The following is a 19,613-nucleotide window of genomic DNA, read 5'->3' on the forward strand; positions in this document are numbered from 1 at the left end:
ATTACCCAGGCTGTAAGAACAGACCGGTGGTGTCAGTTTGGAAGGCAAACCAGGGGTGGCACAATACATGCTGCAGCCCCTCGTAGGCCTAGGGTGCACCTATGCCCTGGGTACCTATGATACAGTATACAGGGGCTCGCAAGGGTGACCCAGTAACCAATCTGGTATGTACCTAAAGTACATGGTATCAATTTAGAGAGAGAACAGCGGAGCTGTGGGCCTGATTAGCAGGTCCACAGACACACTAAAGTCGAAAAAACTGAGAATCACAGCAAAACGTGGGAGTAACCATAGGAAGCAGACCCTACTCTCCTGCATGCTGGGTGGGGAGGAAGTAGGAAACCCGATAAAATAGAACATTAACAAATAAACCACTTTTATAACAATGATCCCATAGCTGGAAAATGTATCACCAGATAAGGTCTGTCAGCCTGGCGTCCAGCCCTCCCCATGTTTCAGGTATGATGTAAAGTTGTAGACTCCGCCAGGCAAGGCCAACGCAGATGGAGATCTCCAGCCTCCACTCCCGGTGATGTGATGAAAGAGGCACCAGGCCATCACTAACATGGGCCTACGATCCCCCGACCTCTGACACTTCCTCACGTTGATGGAGTTGCCGGAGGAGCGCTTCCCTTTCCTTGGTACTTTTAGACTCTGATGGCTTCATCATAAGGTCCCTCTCTGTCCATCGTCGCCATCGTGATCTGTTCCCAGCCCAAGCCGCCTATCTCCTGTACATGCCCTCGTACTCGCCATCTGAAGTCATGTCGGAACCCAGGACAGACTTTGCTTCCTCCAACGTGCAGATCACATGTATTTATTGGTTCCATAGGAAGTTCCGCTAAAAAATTGGCCCCACTTATATCAAACTTCTTCACCTCAGAAAGGTGGTGGCCAGCCGCAAAGCCCTGCGTCTTTGGAGGGTAAATTGAGAGAGGTCCTGGAAGATTCCAACCTGTTCCCTTGAAAGGATATACCAGACATGTCTTCTGTCTCCGCTATAATCTTTTTCTTTTGTGTGTAGGAGTGGAGACAGGTGAAAATGTCCTGTGGCCGTCCCTGCCCCGCGGCTCGATGCCCAGCCCTGTGGATGCGATCTGGAGGGATGTCTTAATCTCGCAGCTCCAGTGCCACCTGCTTAAAGAGCCGCACCACTAGGTTCTCCAGTCTCCCCGCATCTGCCTACAGTGGAACCCCCTAGATTCGAATGTTGGAGCATCTGGATCGGTTTACCAAATCCTCCAGTTGTTAGCATAGCTCCTCGTTCCTGGCCCTCAGCTCCAGTAGTTCACACGCGTGGTCTTGGAGTTCTTCTTCCCTCCATCCCTGTTCCTTCTAGGGCATCCACCCTGTCCCTCAGCGCGGACAAATCCGTTTTGAGGAATCTAATGTTTGTGACTACTTCCTGGCGCTGGACCAGAAGTCGTCCCACAGAGTTCCAATCAACTGTTCCAAAAACTGGCCAGTGACCGGTTCCTCAGAATTAGCTACGTCCGCTTTTGGGGTCACATCACTGGCAGATGCTCTAGGTGTAGAGTCAGTGCGTACTTCCTTTTTCTTGGTGCTGGATTTGCCAAGAGAGAGCTCATTTGTGGAGGCATCCTTCTGCACCTGACCTGAGGCCTCTGTGTAGGGGTCCGAAAGGAATAGGCGCAGTCGCTGGCACCTGTCCTGGACACTCCTTATGCGCAACTGATTCAAAGGCAACTGGCGTCGGTGGCTCGCAGCTGCGGCCGGGCCCTGGGGTAAACGCTAGCCCTGCACGCTTTAGGCCTCTACATGGACCCCCACCTCAGCACAAAAACTTCATTTTTTAAACCACTGGTAACTACAGTATTTGAGAAGGTGCCCACAATTAATACAAATCCATCTTATTTGTAGTCTTACTCCAACGTGTTTTGTAATAACTGATAACATGCAAATAAAGTGCAATGATGATTCGAAAGGATTGTGAATACCCTAAAGATTAAATCTAGCAGTTTAGTGAAATTTCCAATGACCACCTACTTACCACTTTAATGTGAATGCCCATTTTCTCATTTCTAACTCTTAATAACTCTTGGGGAGAGGATGTGGCCTAACGGCTAGACAGGGCGACCTCAAATATGGGCAACCGGGTTCGAGTCTTGTCAACAACGTTCAACATCCTGCGATTCTGGGCAAATCACCTAGGGGCTTATTTATAAGCCCCTTGCGCCACCCGTGCGTCACTTTTTCCATTTTAAAAATGACGCAAAAGTGGCGCAAGGGGCTTGTAAATAAATCCCTTAATTTCCCCGTGCCTAACAAAAAAAAAAGAACATGTCCTTGGGACCTTGGGTAACGCAACTCGTGCTCATGTAAAGCTCTGATAAAGCTCATGTAAAGCGCTCTGATACCTGATACCTTCGGGTCACGTATGCGCTATATAAAACTGGCCACAAAATAAAATAGCTCCAGAAAATATGCTTGTTCCGCATCATTTCCTTGATCTACATCTGCCATTTACACCACCTGTTCAGGGAACTCGAATGTAACTATAACTTAAGTAACCACGATAGGATGTGAATCTGGCTCTGTTTGCTCACCTGGTATACGTAATGCTCAAAATCACAAAACTTTATCTGATATACGTAATGCTCAAGATGGCAAAACGTTTCCCAAAATTCCATCTAGCAATTAGTCTTAAGTCTTCTTTGAGATTCCTGAAGTTAAGTAGAGCGATGGAAGCATAACTTGGGCATGAGAAACTAAACGATAGAGTCAGGGTGTGATTGTTGTTCTGACAATCTCTGTTGAAAGTTGCAGAATTTTTTGGATATGTATTTTAGAATACTGATATCTGCTTTATCAAAAACCTGAGATGACCATAACAGAAGAATACTGGCCGCATAGCGATATTTATTTTGTACCCATGGGCGACATCGCCCCTTTAACAAATAATTAAATAATGGTTTCCCTCTCCATGAGTGTGGGTACTAAAATGGGCTACTATGTTTTAATACACACCTTTGTCATTCTTGCCAGATGTGAAGGAGAATCAGGCAGAAATTACATCACTTACCACAGAAGAGCTATGGAGTGCTGTACATCCCAACAAAGGAACCTAGGGGCATATTATCAAGGACCGGTGTTAAAATTATCGCCGTTTTATCGGCAGGAAACTGCCGATAAAACGGCGATAATGGGCTTGATAATACGCCCTTGTTAATTCCCATAGAAGCCCATGTTAACATCAGAACATGGGCTTCTATGGTAATTAACAAGGGCGTATTATCAAGCCCATTATCGCCGTTTTATCGGCAGTTTCCTGCCGATAAAACGGCGATAATTTTAACACCGGTCCTTGATAATATGCCCCTTACTTTTTTAGAACTAGGAGGGTTCAACTGGCACCTTTCCAATTGCACATCTGCAGGTTTGGGGCAAAATTCTATGGGGCAGATTTATGAAGGCCTTGCGCCGCCGGTGCGTCACTTTTAACATGGGAAAAAGTGACGCACCGGCGGCGCAGGCCCTTCATAAATCTGCCCCTATGTACGCTGGTATAATCTTGTGTATTTTACAGCTTTTGTACTTGTTACGTGAAATGCCTAAGATTATGCCATGTTGTGTAATAGATATGTCGTTTTGGTAAAAAATCCTATGGCTGGAGTACAGGCTATGGCTGGAGTACAGGAACAACATGAAACAACAGAACGCAAGTGGCTGCTGTTCACTTCACTTGCAAAACTGTGCTAATATTCCTTTTAGCATGAAGTGCACATTTCACAATGAAAACAATAACAATGACAGACTGGCATTTAACATGGTTTCAAGTCATTATGTATATTATTTGGGGCATTTTGTGTAATGTCCGCAATGGAAATTACATGAATTTCGCCGAGTCCTTGTTTTGAGCATTTGTTAATGTCTCTCCACTGCCGAAAAGCACAGAGAGTAAGGCTAACATACAGTTGATCAACATTTAGAATGTTTGACGTTGTTCATGCAAGTCGCAAGAGCATTGATCACTCCAGAAAAATGCTCAAAATAAGGTAAGCAACTATTGGAAAATAGCATCGTGATTATTCCCTGGATCATCGCTCAGAGCTAGTAGATTTTGAATTGTATTTGCACTGGGTATGCACTCATGCAAATATAGTCTCACCTGTCCGGTGCTGTGTTCTGTTTAGAAGGGAAACTTGCCAGAAGCCCAGATCTGTCACATCCACAGACCCTTTTCCAAATGACAGTATGCTTGCCATTTTAAGGCATGGGCAAAGTGGGCTCTGGCGCAGGGCCCCAGCCTTTTAGGCGGGGCCCTGAAAGACCCAGCTATGTTCTGCAGAGTCTTGCCCTGATGACCTTGAATAATTCTTAAACAAATTGTATTTTATTTCTAATGTGTGAGAGTCTATTACAAACATTTTTCAGAGAAATGTTACATTTATGTTTCCTGCAACATCAATAAAAGGATTGAAGAGAGAATGTGAACATGCGCTTAGAGTACTTAAATATGATACCCACCCACCGGTTGTTTTCGCTGTTTCTCGTTTTTAGGTTTCGCCTGGGCCGGAGCTCCTAGCTCCGCCCAGGAGAAATCTTATGTTCCTACAGTGTGGCTTAGTCCCGCCTCTGTCTTTCATTGGCTAGCTCCATAAATGGAGGCTAGCCATTGGAAGACATCAGCGTCAATCACTTTCTCCCCGAGAAAACGCGATTCGGGGGCGTTTCCGTGTGTTTTTTTAAGTCCCGCCCTCTCCTCTTCCCATTGGCTGGAATTTTACCTTCCAGCCAATGGGAAGGGGAGAGGGCGAAAAACACGCCCACAAGGAGTTGTTGTTGTGCCTTCTTTATCCCCCGCCCTCCCTCCCGTTGTCCGTGCCTTCGCCGTTGTGGGGCAGAATCGAGTGCTTGTTTTCTTCGTCTCATTCATTTTTATGGTGTGAACAACGGTGTTCATGTTAACGTTTTTACATGATGGCAGTGGAAGGTGTATTTTTCTTTTTTTTCCCCTGGAAAATGAAGTGCTTTTTCGGTTTCCTTGTCAACGGAAGATGAAGTGAGAGAGACCCGTGCAGCTTCGCAGTGAAGGTACTTCATCAGCTTGTAGGCGTTGCCTCTGTTTGTAATTGAACGTGAACAGCAATCTGCGCTCCATGCATCTGTGCGCACAGCGGGGTCAGCGCTGGATGCCTGTGTCTGGTTTCACCCGCGCCTGGAGCCGCGCAGCGCTGCTCCCGTCCTCTCCCGCAGCCCTCCCAAGGGACGGCTCCAGTCACCGGGAGCGAGGGCTGAAGTTGCGCTGCGTGGGTCAGATGAGACGCCGTCCCCCACGCAGGGAAGCCGAGGGGTCGCATTCTGAATCAGAAAGCGTAGCGTGCACAGATTAATGCCGGCGGGAGGGCTCGGGTTGACTTTGGAATCACCACCCAGCAGGAAGGTGCGGTTCACCCCCGGGGAGGGTGGGGGTCGCTTCCCTATGGGCATTGCTGGTGGTTTGGTTTTGTGTACAGAGACCTTTCCAAACTATCCCCAAAGCACCATGTTTATTGAGCCCCGTTCAGCAGGTCAGTGCTTGTGGTAGGGATGCTTAGCACCGGGTGATTAGTGTGACAGTGCAGGGAGGGGGGTGTTTATCGTTTCACCCCCCGCAGCTTCTCTCTGATCTCGAGATCTGTGCGTGTGGATGCTGGCAGCAGGCGCGGGTCCAGCCTGACGGACAGGTAGAGTTCAGCATCCCGGGGTGTTTGTGGCGCAGCGTTGTCTCCCGTTTGTTGGCATGGACCTTATGTGGATGGGAGTGCGGTATGGCTGATGCTTTCTGATTCATTCCTCTTCTAGAAAGATGCCGGGGGATGCGCGTCACAGTAGAGGAATGTGCGGCGCTAAGAAGCACAGGGTCTAGCACACGTGATGTCAATATTATGGCCCGTTATCAGGCTGGAGTGCAGGGGTTCTGCCTGTTTGGGTGGTGTCTGGGTGTTTAGTGGAAATACTGAAGATTAAACTTAACACTGCATGCACTGTTATCTATAAATATGTTTAAAGCGCTGGCACGGCAAGGTGCTCAGTGCTGGGTGGTTGTTCGGCGTTCAGTGTATGGGAGGCTGGCGGTGAAGTATAGATGGCTGGCTTGGATCGTATGATTTATTGTGCAGGAGCATTTGGCGAGTTGTCACACGGCCCCCTAGGAATTCCACCCACAAACCCGTGCAGAGGAAAGCAAGGATTGTGCATTTGCCTCTATAACCTATTCAGAACAAAGTGATACAGGAAAGCCCAGCCGTGGCGCCGCACGCTCGAGTACATGCCTCGGGTCGGCACCCGAGTGAGGACGGGGCACGTGCTTGAGAGCTGCTGTGCCTGTGAATTGCCAATGGGAAGTCCCATGCTTCTAGCATAGCTCAGCGGGTCGAGCTCATTCTACAGGGACATTTAGGGAGCGCACACATCGCATATTAAAATCTCAACAGCGCACGTTTGGTGTTCAATCTCTGAAAGGACGTTCTTGTATGTATTTCATTTGTAATTGTGTTACACGCATTTCGTTTAAAGTACGATATGGAAGAGCAGAACCTCGTTGGACAAAGAAGCACAGCTGCGGTTGCTGCTCTGTTTTTCTTATGCTGTGGGGTTTGACATTTTGTAAATGTGCTGGCACTTGCGTTACTCACATCGTGTTTATCACACACTGCCCTGCACACCTTTACCTTCAGGTCATCTCATCTTCTGATTTGTAGCTGATGTTTCACTGTCACTGTAGCCTCGTGAGGTGATGTTGTATACGTTGCTCAGAAAATTCCACTGGAAAAGATTGAATGTGAAACTATTCAGCATGTCCCAATATCAGGGAAGGGATCACTCAAACAGAATAATCCACGTGTGTCTTCACGTTAAACGAATCCAGAATTTTAGAGTACACTGAGCCCTGCTTCCATGAAAAAGGAAAACACTCATCCATCTCTGGTGCCAGTATTGATGTTGGTGTGCGTGACTTGACGGTTCATGCTCTTTTGGGGGGTTAGTAATAGTGTTGAGTACAGGCCTCTGGTGACATACAGAGAAAACATTCATCTCCTCCCTCGTACACACAAACCCAGCAGTTTCACCACAGTTCTGCCTCCTCTCTCAAGGCCACCGAGTACAATCAACTATAGACAAACAGCCGGGTTTTTGTTTTAATGTATGTCCAGATTTGTGTCGCAATGTATGGTGGTGCAGTGTATGACTGGGTGTTCGAGACCAAGTGAGTTGGGAAGGGAGCATGTATTGTATTGCAGTCTTGAATACACTACCTCCTACAGGGACGCCTGCTGACTCTCCTCTTGATACTCTTCTGCAGGAGTAAATGCACAAGCCAGTATTCATCGTAGTGCAAAATGCTAACTGAAATAGTTGCAATACAAATCGCATTTGCGAGAGATTAAGCTATTGCCATTGTAATTGACAATGCCATTTATTTATCTGTTTTCAAAACCAACACATAAATAAAAAGTTTGTCATTCACAATGCCAATAGCTCAAACTTTTCCAAAGGCGAAACCGTTGCATTGTAAATGCTTGTTTAAATAGTATGTGGATTAAGCGCAGAACTTTCTTAATGACTTAATTCCAGAGTTAATGTTTTTAACAACAGTTACTTTGAATCACTTGATAACTACTTAGATAATTTAATTCTTATTTTTTAACCATGAATATTTTTATTGTAAATTATGTGTATATATATGAAATGTGTTCTTACCCTATTTTTTTCAAAAAAATTGATTTTATGGTTACTTTGTATTTTACTACGCACTTTTATGGCCCACTGTGGTCGAAATAAAGTTATCAATGATAAAAGGATTCTTTTAGATCAAAACAGAGGACCCTAAAATCCGTTTTCCCATGGCCCTCAAACGCCTTAAGATGTCCCTGCTAGTGCAGTGCAGCAACTGAACAGCAGTAGCTGCTACTGCCAGACGGGGTTGGCTGGGGGGGGGGGGGCAGGTTAGTCAATAAATATTAAAAACAGTTACCTCCGAACAGCCGGCAGGCCGCCGCCTTCCCTGCGTCTCTTCCTTATTCCTCTGCACTCCGGCCGGCAGAAGGAAGCACCAGGCACACAGACAGCTGTTGTGATTGGTTTGAGCACAGTGGATCGGCAATCAGACTTGAATAGGGAGCCTGTAGGAACATGCTAAGTGCACATGAACTGTTTGGTCGGCCCAAGATGGCCGGCCAAACAGTTCACGCGCACTTTTTCTTGGGCCGACCAGACAGTTCATGCGCACTCTGGGTGTGCACACCACTCCTCCCCTGCTCCTCCCCGCCCGCCCACACTGCACACAGGCTGCATTCAATAGGAATAATAAAATGACAATAACGATACATGATTGTCATTTGATTTTTTCTTTTTATGCAGTGGGGCAACGCTCCTCCACCTTAGCAGAGGAACCGCCACTGCTAAACATGGTTGCAGCAGTCTACAGCTCCTTTCCTAATGAGGAACCAGCTCCTTTTCATAAGCCTGGACCTCTAAATTATGGTGCACATAGTTGACTCACTTGCTCTTTTTACGAACTGCAGGGACCCTGGATGGAAATACATCTTTTCTCTGTCGCCATTTCGCTAAGTGGCTCAAGTAGTCGTCCTCCATTGAAGCCTGCCCCATACTGCTACCCCTCCCTCCCATCACTCAGAACCCTTTGACAAATGTACAGAAGCAAATGACTCAATGGCCAGAACAGTTTTTCCCCACTGCTGCCCTTGAAGTTTCTCAAGCCCAAATACACACTGTCGAATGCTGTCACATTCGGTTCGCCCATGTCTCTTCAGTTCTGCTATGTTGTTGATGGAGTCGTCTGTATTTTTCCCTGTATGAAACCTCTTACAGCTTTGCCCTCTCCTGTGAGATTCGGGGTGCCCTTGCTGGGCCTCTTTTTGCCACTAGGTCTGTACCCAAATCGTTAATATTAGTAATTTCTCTCTGAAAGTTTATTTTTAAGTAAAATTGTGATGGTTGTGTTCTTTGTCGAGTGCAAGGGGAGGACAGGCACACGTCCAAAGTTTGAAGGAACTCAAAAGCTGCTGAGCAGGAGTGGCTTCCGTGGTCTTTGGCAATAGGCAAAATATATGTACTTAAAAGTTATCTAGTTTAAAGGAACACACGAGTAAATGTTATTGCAATTGCGAAGTGCACAGCAAATTCACCTATTGGAGTGTACCTTAACGCCAAAACTTCTCAAAACTTAAAATAAAGGGGCATATTATCAAGGGGCTTTATCTCCGCTTTTTTGGCTTCAAAAGCCAAGAAAGCGGAGATAAAATTATCTCCCTATTACCAAGCTGTCGCTAACACCAGTTAGCGACAGCTAATAGGAGATAGTGACCATCTTGGGCCCCGCTTTGCATGTCAGTGATATTTATCACTAATGACATGCAAAGTGGGCGTGCCAAGATGTTAGCGACTGAAAACAGTCGCTAACATCGCTATCTCCTATTACCAACTTTTGGAGATATTCGCGCTAAGCGCGAATATCTCCAAAAGCTAACACTTGCCCAGGAGCAGTTCTTAGCCATGTTATCCAATGGAAGGTGGATAACATGGCTAAGAGCATTTGCTCGATAATGCATGAATATCGCTGACTTTTCAGCGATATTCATGCATTGCGGCCGTTTTTTTATCGCATTTGCGATAAACCTTGCTAATAGCAAGGTTTATCTGCGATAAAAATCGCCGATGTGCGGCGATAATTTTTGTCTCTAAACAAGTTAGAGACAAAAATTATCTCTATTGGTTGGTAATATGCCCCAAAGTTGTTAAAAAAATAGTTCCCTGGGGGCATATTACCAACAACTAGCGATAATTTTTGTCTCTAACTTGTTTAGAGACAAAAATTATCGCCGCACATCGGCGATTTTTATCGCAGATAAACCTTGCTATTAGCAAGGTTTATCGCAAATGCGATAAAAAACGGCCGCAATGCATGAATATCGCTGAAAAGTCAGCGATATTCATGCATTATCGAGCAAATGCTCTTAGCCATGTTATCCACCTCCCATTGGATAACATGGTGAAGAACTGCTCAGGGCAGGTGTTAGCTTTTGGAGATATTCGCGCTTAGCGCGAATATCTCCAAAAGTTGGTAATAGGAGATAGCGATGTTAGCGACTGTTTCCAGTCGCTAACATCTTGGCACGCCCACTTTGCATGTCATTAGTGATAAATATCACTGACATGCAAAGCGGGGCCCAAGATGGTCGCTATCTCCTATTAGCTGTCACTAACTGGTGTTAGCGACAGCTTGGTAATAGGGAGATAATTTTATCTCCGCTTTCTTGGCTTTTAAAGCCAAAAAAGCGGAGATAAACCCCTTGATAATATACCCCATTGTTCGTAATACCTGAACTTAGTAATGTAATAAGGAGTGGATTAGTACAAGAAAGAAAAAAAACTGTCGCTCAGAAACAGCATTCGTTACAAACAAACTAACCAACTTTTTCATTTATTTTTTTCTCTCTCATTTCAAGCGTGTGAATGCCCTCACATCGGCAATAATTGTGACCCGGAGAGCGGACGCTGCGTTTGCCCCCCAAACACCATTGGCGAGAGTTGTGATAAGTGTGCGCCAAATTACTGGGGCCACAGTTTTGTCGGCGGATGCAAGGTGAGTGTACCGCTATCTTCTCACACGGTGGAGATTAGGGGCCGGCTCTTCACGTGGGGTATAAAGTTGTACTGACAGGGCCTGGAAGGTTGAATGCCATCACAACCGGCTGTGTCTGTAAATGTTCCTATCGATCCGAAAGCTATAGGTAGATCTCTCAGAAAGTTGAAATATTGACTGAGGAATGTGAAAAGTCTCTTAGGCATTCTGGTTTTGTTCGCTTTTAAAACGTGAGAAGCATTTTCCTACATTTGTGCATGAATAATTGCCTATTAATGAATAGATGTTAAAATACAATCATGTTGTAATTACATCAATAACTCCAGCCTTGGTAGCTGTAAGGCGAGCTAGGCTGTCTCTTAAATTATATTTTTTATGTGGTATGTTCCTCTGAATAAGCATGATTTGAAATATCAGTGCAACCTCCTCGTTGTTCCAGCAGCACTGCTAACTTCTGACTTTAGAAGAAGTCTCGCGCGCTAGCCGCCATTTTGCTGCCTTGTATGTTTTGTGAATGTCCATTAGTCTTGCGGCTCTGCGGAAACACGAGCACCTGCAATCACAATGAAATATCAGCCGCATCTCCGCTTTTAGCATGTGCCTGCTAATCCATCCTTGGCAAGGTGGGGAATGGCCCTCTCCACTGAGCTATTACCGTGGCAGCTCCAGTCATAACTCAAGGGCGGGAGAAGGCGGCATAAAATTGCCTTCTTGCAAAAACAAGCATTACTTTTCACTGTAATGTACCTTTCGGTATTGAAAAAAATGTGATCTCAGCACGAAGGCACAATGAGCTCCGTAATAAACTTCATCCCCGGAACTATTTGTTTGAAGTATCTAATAAATAAAGAAGACATTCATATGCGATACACCCTCAAACTGCTTCATATAAAGCTCTACTGCTGCAAAGCTATGGGAACATTATTAAAGGCACGTCCGATCCCGGCCTTTATAGATTTTTCCTCCTTTCTGAGATTGGCTCTTCATTTGCATGCTTTGGAACCCTTCATTTGCATGTTTCAATTTTCCTCACATTGTGCTGTAGGGAGAGCTCAATGGGTGGATAGTTTGCTGCTGAAGCAAGCATAGATCAGTAGGTCACAAGTGCGAACTCTGTCCAGGCAGACTCAGTCTGGAATACTTTCAAAGGTCAGAAAAGTGAAGGCCATAAATTGGATAATAGTGAGATCTTTCTTTACATTTCTTTATTAGTTTTTCATCTCCGCGGCATGGCACGCCGCACTCCCGTATCGAGTATAATTTTGCCATGCAAGGAGATGCCACACAGGTGATAACAGTACCTCTGTTTTAATGTGGGCAATAGGCACGTAACATACATCCCCACCATCGGCATTGCCACTAGGGTGACCAACTGGCATTGGTGCAAATTCAGGACAGTGAGTGTAAAAATTCAGGACAAAGGGTCAAAATTCAGGACACAAATTCAGGACAGGAGGTCAAAATTCAGGACAAAACTTCAGGACAATAGGTAAGTTTTACAGACACATCAGAGGTCGCGCAATAGTATATAAGTAAGCCCAGCCCTTTCCAAACATATTCAACCATTTGCAAGCATATCCATCATGTATCCTTCCATCTATCATTTCACTCATCCATCCCTTCATCCATCCCCTCATCCATCCTTTCACTCATCCTCCATTATCCATCCATCCATCCACCCTTTCACCCTATCCATCTGTACACTTATCCATCCACTCTTCATCCCATCCATCCATTCACTCATCCTTCCAGCCATTTACCCTTTCACCAATCCAGCCATCCTTTCACTTACTAATCCTTCCACCCATCCACTCTTTTAGTCATCCATCCTCCCTTTCGCTCTCCATCGACCCTTTCACTTAGCCATCCTTCTTACCATCCACCCACCCATCCATCCATCTACTCATCCACTCATGAATCCATCCATTGACCCTATCACTCATCCATCTATCATTTCACTCCTTCACACATCTAATCATCCTTTTGTTCATCTACCCTCCCTTTCACTCACTAATCCATCCTTATATCCACCCTTTCACTCATACGTCCATTCATTCACCCTTGCACTTATCAATCCATCCATCATTTCACTCATCCACCCACCCACCCACTCATCCACCCACCCACTCATCCACCCACCCACCATTCACCCACCCACTCATCCATCCATCCTTTCACCCACCCACCATCCAATCCACTCATCCATCCTTTCACCCACCCACTCATCCATCCATCCTTTAACCTACCCACTCATCATCCATCCATCCTTTTACCCACCCACTCATCATCCATCCATCCTTTCACCCACCCACTCATCATCCATCCACACACCCACCCATCATCCATCCATCCTTTCACCCAACCCCTCATCATCCATCCATCCACCCTTCCCCTGATCATCCATCCTTTTACCCACCCCCTTATCATCCATCCTTCCCCTCATCATCCATCCTTCCCCTCATCATCCATCCTTCCCCTCATCATCCATCCTTCCCCTCATCATCCATCCTTCCCCTCATCATCCATCCATCCTTCCCCTCATCATCCATCCATCCATCCATCCATTCTTTCACCCACCCATCCCATACCCTCATTCATCCATCCTTCCCCTCATCATCCATCCTTCCTTCCCCTCATCATCCATCCTTCCTTCCCCTCATCCATCCATCCTTCCCTTCATCCATCCATCCATCCTTCCCCTCATCATCCATCCATCCTTCTCCTCATCATCCATCCATCCATCCTTCCCCTCATCATCCATCCATCCTTTCCCTCATCATCCATCCATCCTTTCGCTCATCATCCATCCATCCATCCATCCTTCCCCTCATCCATCCATCCATCCATCCATCCATCCTCCCCCTCATCCATCCATCCTCTCATCCATCCATCCTTCCTTCCCCTCATCCATCCTTCCTTCCTTCCCCTCATCCATCCATCCTTCCCCTCATCCATCCTTCCCCTCATCCATCCTTCCCCTCATCCATCCTTCTCATCATCCATTCATCCTTCCCCCTCATCATCCATCCATCCTTCCCCTCATCATCCATCCATCCTTCCCCTCATCATCCATCCATCCTTCCCCTCATCATCCATCCATCCTTTTCCTTCATCATCCATTCATCCTTCCCCTCATCATCCATCCATCCTTCCCCTCATCATCCATCCATCCTTCCCCTCATCATCCATCCTTCCTTCCCCTCATCCATCCATCCTTCCCCTCATCCATCCATCCTTCCCCTCATCCATCCATCCATCCTTCCCCTCATCCATCCATCCTTCCTTCCCCTCATCCATCCATCCTTCCTTCCTTCCCCTCATCCATCCTTCCTTCCCCTCATCCATCCATCCTTCCCCTCATCCATCCTTCCCCTCATCCATTCATCCTTCCATCCATCCATCCCCTCATCATCCATCCATCCTTCCCCTCATCATCCATCCATCCATCCTTTTCCCTCATCATCCATCCATCCATCCTTCTGCCCACCCATCCATTCATCCATCCATTCTTTCACCCACCCATCCACTCATCCATCCATCCCCTCATCCATCCTTCCCCTCATCCATCCTTCTCCTCATCCATCCATCCTTCCCCACATCCATCCATCCTTCCCCTCATCCATCCATCCTTCCCCTCATCCATCCATCCTTCCCCTCATCCATCCATCCTTCCCCTCATCATCCATCCATCCATCCTTTTCCCTCATCATCCATCCATCCATCCATCCTTCTGCCCACCCATCCATTCATCCATCCATTCTTTCACACACCCATCCATCCCCTCATCCATCCATCCCCTCATCCATCCTTCCCCTCATCCATCCTTCTCCTCATCCATCCATCCTTCCCCTCATCCATCCATCCTTCCCCTCATCCATCCATCCTTCCCCTCATCCATCCATCCTTCCACTCATCCATCCATCCTTCTCCTCATCCATCCATCCTTCCCCTCATCCATCATCCAGGTACCCTTCCACCCATACATCCAGCTATTTACATTTTCTCCCATCCATCCTTCCCTTCACTCATCAATCCTCTCTCATTATCCATTTATTCAATCTTTCATTCATCCATTCACCCTTTCACTAATTCATCCAGCCATTCACCCATCCCTTCACTTACTCACTCGCCCACCTTTTCATATTAATTTTGAGCTGAGCCCTTTTGAGAAGAGGCCCATCAAGAACTTCACCCTCGCTGCAGGGGCCGTTCCAGGACTGGGACAGAAGCCACCCAGGGTGGAGACAGGAGCCATCACTGAGGGGAGGGCAGGAGCCATCACAGGAAAGGGAACAGGATCCACCAGGGTGGGCACAGGGATGGGCATGCAGTATTCTAGTATCATCTTGGGCTCCTCACCCCCTCCTGCACAAGACAACGAGAAGACAGGCTCTCTGTTCAAAATGCCATCCCCCACTGTGATGTACAGTATTTACAGGAGATACTCTAAGAGAACTGATTGAACTGATTGTCCTCCACACTTTGTTAATCAGTGTGGGTGCGATTGTGCCATTTCTTTATTGTATTACAGTATAGACTGCATGTTTGAAGAACCAAGGTTTGCTTACAATTTAGTGACAGTAGTTAAGCTCTGTGACCGGTGTAATCAGGGCCGGTTCTAGGATGTTTGAGGCCCAGGGTAGAAATGGAATGTGTGAGCCCCCCTCTAAAATGCAGAGACCGATGCATTCAGGGCTGTCTGCATCTGAATAGATGCCCCTGCTACTGAAGCTGCAGCCCCCCCCTCACCTTCAAGCACCTCTTAACAGGTCAAGGGCTGGAGGTGTGAGGGTTGCCATCCCGCTGTGCCTCTCCAATGCTGCCGGGTATCTGAGGAGCTTTGGTACAGCCTCGGAGTCAAGAAGGGAGGTGGGGGCAAGCTGTGCCGGCGTTAGGGTGGTGGGACCTGTGCCCGGTTAAAATTACGGACAAATGGCGTCCGTTAAAGAATCCTTCACGGACAACGGACAGACGGCCGAAATTACGGACTGTCCGTGAAATTTACGGATGGTTGGTCACCCTAATTGCCACACATGTTTCGGGAATCCCGCCCTTGTTCACTGGCTGCAACACAAAGTCCCGGCAGCTGTGTGGACTTTCATAGCTTTCCCACCCGAATGGGACTTCTCCATGCCCGATGGCATTCTGGGAAATGCAGTCCTACTGAAACCTAAATAGGTGCTGTCCAAGGCTTCGTGCTCATAATTTAATCCCAAGTGGGTCCCAAGGTAAGGAAACGTAACCGTGTCTGTTTATTAGATCACCCCACACAACTCGGTAATTATCAGCACCTCACGGCGTCCCAATGACTGGCACCTCAGGTCCACAGAGTACATGGCAGGGCGTTCCCGCGGCGTGGCACGCCGCACTTTTGTATCAATAAAAATGTTGCCATGCAAGGAGATGCCACACAGGTGATAACAGTACCTCTTTTTTAATGTGGGCAAACGCCACTTAACATTCATCCCCACCATCAGCAATGCCAAACATGTTTCGGGCATCCACCCTTGCTCACTGACTGCAACACAAAGTCCCGGAAGTTTTGTGGACTTTCATAGCTTTCCCTGCCCAGATGGGACTTCTCCATGCCCGATGGCATTCTGGGAAATGCAGTCCTACTGAAACCTAAATAGGTGCTGTCCAAGGATTCATGCTCAGAATGAAATCCCAAGTGGGTCCAAAGGTAAGGAAACGTAACCATGTTTGTTGATTAGATCACCCCACACAACTTAGTCATTATCAGCTCCTACAGGCACCTCAGGTCCACAGAGTACGTGGCAGGGCATCTCCGCTTCGTGGTACGCCGCACTTCCGTATCAAGAACATTTTTGCCATGCACGGAGATGCCACACAGGTTTTATTGTGGGCAACAGGCACATAACATTCATCCCCACCATCGGCATTGCCAAACTTTTTTTCAGCTAAATTTGAGGTTTGCAGGGGATTCTGAGTAGGAAAACGTGAGGGGACCCATGCAAGCCATACCTCGCTGGACTCGCCCAAGTGTCTAGTTTTCAGAGATGTGTGGGTTTGGTAGGTTTCCTAAGATGGCCGCCTAGCCCGGGGCCAGAAACTCATGGGACCCCCCTGCAAAAACAGGTTGTTTTGTGATAGGTAATTTTGATGTCGCCTCAATCGGTTTTGGGCCCTTGCCTGTCGCGGGCACTAGACCTACCCATGCAAGTGAGGTACCATTTTTCTTGGAAGCCTTTGGGGAACGCGGGGTGGGTGGAAGTTTGTAGACCCATGAAGATTCAAGAACTTTCCAGCAGAGAAATGTAAGGAAAATTTGGTTTTTTTGGATACATTTTCAGTCAAGTTGTCACCCCATCCTGGATTCCCCTGGGTGTCTAGTTTTCAAAAATGTAGAGGTTTGCTAGGTTTCCTTAGGTGCCGGCAGAGCTACCGTTCAAAATTTACAGCTAGGCACTTTGCAAAAAAGGGTCAGTTTTCACTGTGAAAATGTGGTGTGTCCACATTGCGTTTTGGGCCGTTTCCTGTCACGTACACTAGGCCTACTCATGCAAGTGAGGCACCATTTTTCTCTGAAATCTTTGGGGAACGCGGGGTAGGTGGAATTTTGTGGACCCAGGCAGATTCCAGAACTTTCCACCACAGAAATGTGAGGAAAATGTGCTTTTTGGATACATTTTTAGATTTGCAAGCGATCGTGGGTAATAGAACCTGGTGAGAGCCAGTCAAGTCACCTCATACTGGAGTCCCCTAGTTTTAAAAAATGTGCAGGTTTCCTAGGTTTCCCTAGGTGCCGGCAGAGCTAGGGTTCAAAATCTACAGCTAGGCACTTACCAAAAAAAAGGGTCAGTTCTCACTGTGAAAATGTGGTGTGTCCATGTTGCGTTTTGGGCCATTTCCTGTTGCGGGCACTACGCCTACCCACACAAGAGGAACCATTTTTCTCAGAAGACTTTGGGGGATTCGGGGTGGGTGGAATTTTGTGCATCCACGCAGATTCCAGAACTTTCCACCACAGAAATGTGAGGAAAATGTGTTTTTTTGGACATATTTTTAGGTTTGCAAGGAATTCTGGGTAACAGAACCTAGTGAGAGCCAGTCAAGTCACCCCATCCTGGATTCCCCTGGGTGTCTAGTTTTAAAAAATTTACAGGTTTGCTCGGCTTCCCTATGTGCCCTAGGGCCCAAAATCCACAGGTAGGCACATTGCTAAAAAAGAGTCTGTGCCTAGTCGGCTTTCTGCCGTCCTGGGGGGGTATTGGGGGTTGGGTTGCCGCGATATGCCCCCAAGGGGAGCTGAAACACTGTGGCTATTTTTTGGGAGGGTGGGGGCATTGGTATGCCCATTCTGGGCAGCCCCCACGCATAAAAAAAGCCATCGTAATCGTTGGCGTCTAGTGGGCTTTTTGACCCCCGGGGGGTAGATTGGGGGCTACTGCCCCATATGCCCCGCAGTGGGGGCAGGGAGGCTGTAGTTTTTGAGGGGGTGGGGGCATTGGCATGCCCGTTTTTGGCAGCCCCCACCCTAATTCAAATCTGCCCCAAAAAATCCCTGGCATCTAGTGGGCTTTTTGCCTCCCCTGGGGGAGGTAGATTGGGGGCTACTGCTGCATCTGCCCCCCGGGGGGCAGAAAGGCTGTAATTTGCGGGGGAGGGGCATGGGCATGCCCATTTTGGGCAGCCCCCACCCTAATTCAAATTTGCCCCCCAAAAATTTCTGGCGTGTAGTGGGCTTTTTGCTCCCAGGGGGGGGGGCAGATTGGGGGCTGTTCCATTTGAAAGGCGAGATTCTCCCCTTTCCAACAATACCTTTCCCAAGTGTTTCAGTGCTCGGGGGCTGAGATAGCCCCATGAGCACTGAAACACTGAAATTGAAACTAAGTTTTAGTTCAGTTTTTGTTTCAATGACTATTGTTCGCCATGCGCGTGATCGTCATTGCAACAAAAAATAAAAATAGGCCTGGGGAGGTTGGGGGAGCTCTTCTACACATTCTCAGGCAAAAAAAGGGAAATCCCTCTGCTGCCTGCAGCAGAGGGATTCTCTGAGCATGTGCTCATGACGGAATGGTTCAGTCATGAGCACAGCAGCACTTGTGCTCATGACGGAACCATTCCGTCATGAGCACTGTAAGGTTTAAAATTAATCTTGGATCGTGCAAGATATAAAAAAGAGTCTAAAACAGTTAGCACTAAATCCCATCAATTTACATTAAGTGATGCTAAATTCAGATGATTTTTCTGCACTTAACTGTACTTTTTAAAAAGAAAGCAATATATCTTGAAAAACATTAATTTTCTAAAAGTTGCATTGCAAAGAAGGCTGAGCGACATTGCTTCAAATCCCACAGTTTCAATATAAATTTAATCCACCTCCTCCTTTGTGCAATATAACATTTACAAAATAGCACTCTGTGCATTGAGGATTGAGGAGACACTTCATCGCACTTAAAATTTTGGACCAGTCATTTATGGTTGGGAAACTGACCAAACGATGGAAAGTACCAAGTCTGAACCGAGTCAGAACAAATCTGTCATACCCACTTGATGTATTGATTAGGTAAGGCTGTATACCAAAGGTACTTAGAAGCATTTGGTCAAATTGTACCACGGGCCGTGATGCCTCATCGGAAAATCTAATTGCCTCCAAGTGCGTCATACAACATTTTTTAAAAGCCTTTCTGGAGATGGAACCCATGGAAAGGGGATCGTGATAATATTCTGTTTGGCCCAAATCGTTCATGAAATATTTTATGTATTTTAGTTCACAGATTTCTAGTGCATGATCTAATTTAAGGCTATCTCTTATTATATCTCAATTGAATGTGGTTTTAGCTGAGGACCAAATCCGATATCATAGCTGTTGAGCTTTTATTATATCTGAGATATATGATAGCCCTAGTTCTACACTGCAAATATAAGTTGAAGTGCTGCGTGGGACTGCCAACAGGAATCTTAAAAAGACGTTCTCCACCTTCTGGTTTTGTTTTACATCACAATATCCCCATATTCCAGCAGCGTATATAGCCATACT

General features: G+C 46.7%; 1 protein-coding gene across 7 annotated transcripts in view; it reads left to right on the forward strand.

Annotated features, from left to right (window-relative positions):
- LAMA2 (laminin subunit alpha 2) overlaps positions 1–19,613 on the forward strand; it is a 3,430,794-nt gene that overhangs the window by 1,992,139 nt on the left and 1,419,042 nt on the right. For all 7 annotated transcript variants that reach the window (XM_078648920.1, XM_078648921.1, XM_078648915.1 and 4 more), the window contains one exon: positions 10,473–10,609. In XM_078648920.1, coding sequence (XP_078505046.1) covers positions 10,473–10,609 — 137 coding nt within the window. The remainder of the gene's footprint in view (positions 1–10,472; positions 10,610–19,613) is intronic.

The sequence above is a fragment of the Lissotriton helveticus genome, chromosome 6 (genome assembly GCF_964261635.1).
Source record: "Lissotriton helveticus chromosome 6, aLisHel1.1, whole genome shotgun sequence".
Taxonomy (NCBI): domain Eukaryota; kingdom Metazoa; phylum Chordata; class Amphibia; order Caudata; family Salamandridae; genus Lissotriton; species Lissotriton helveticus.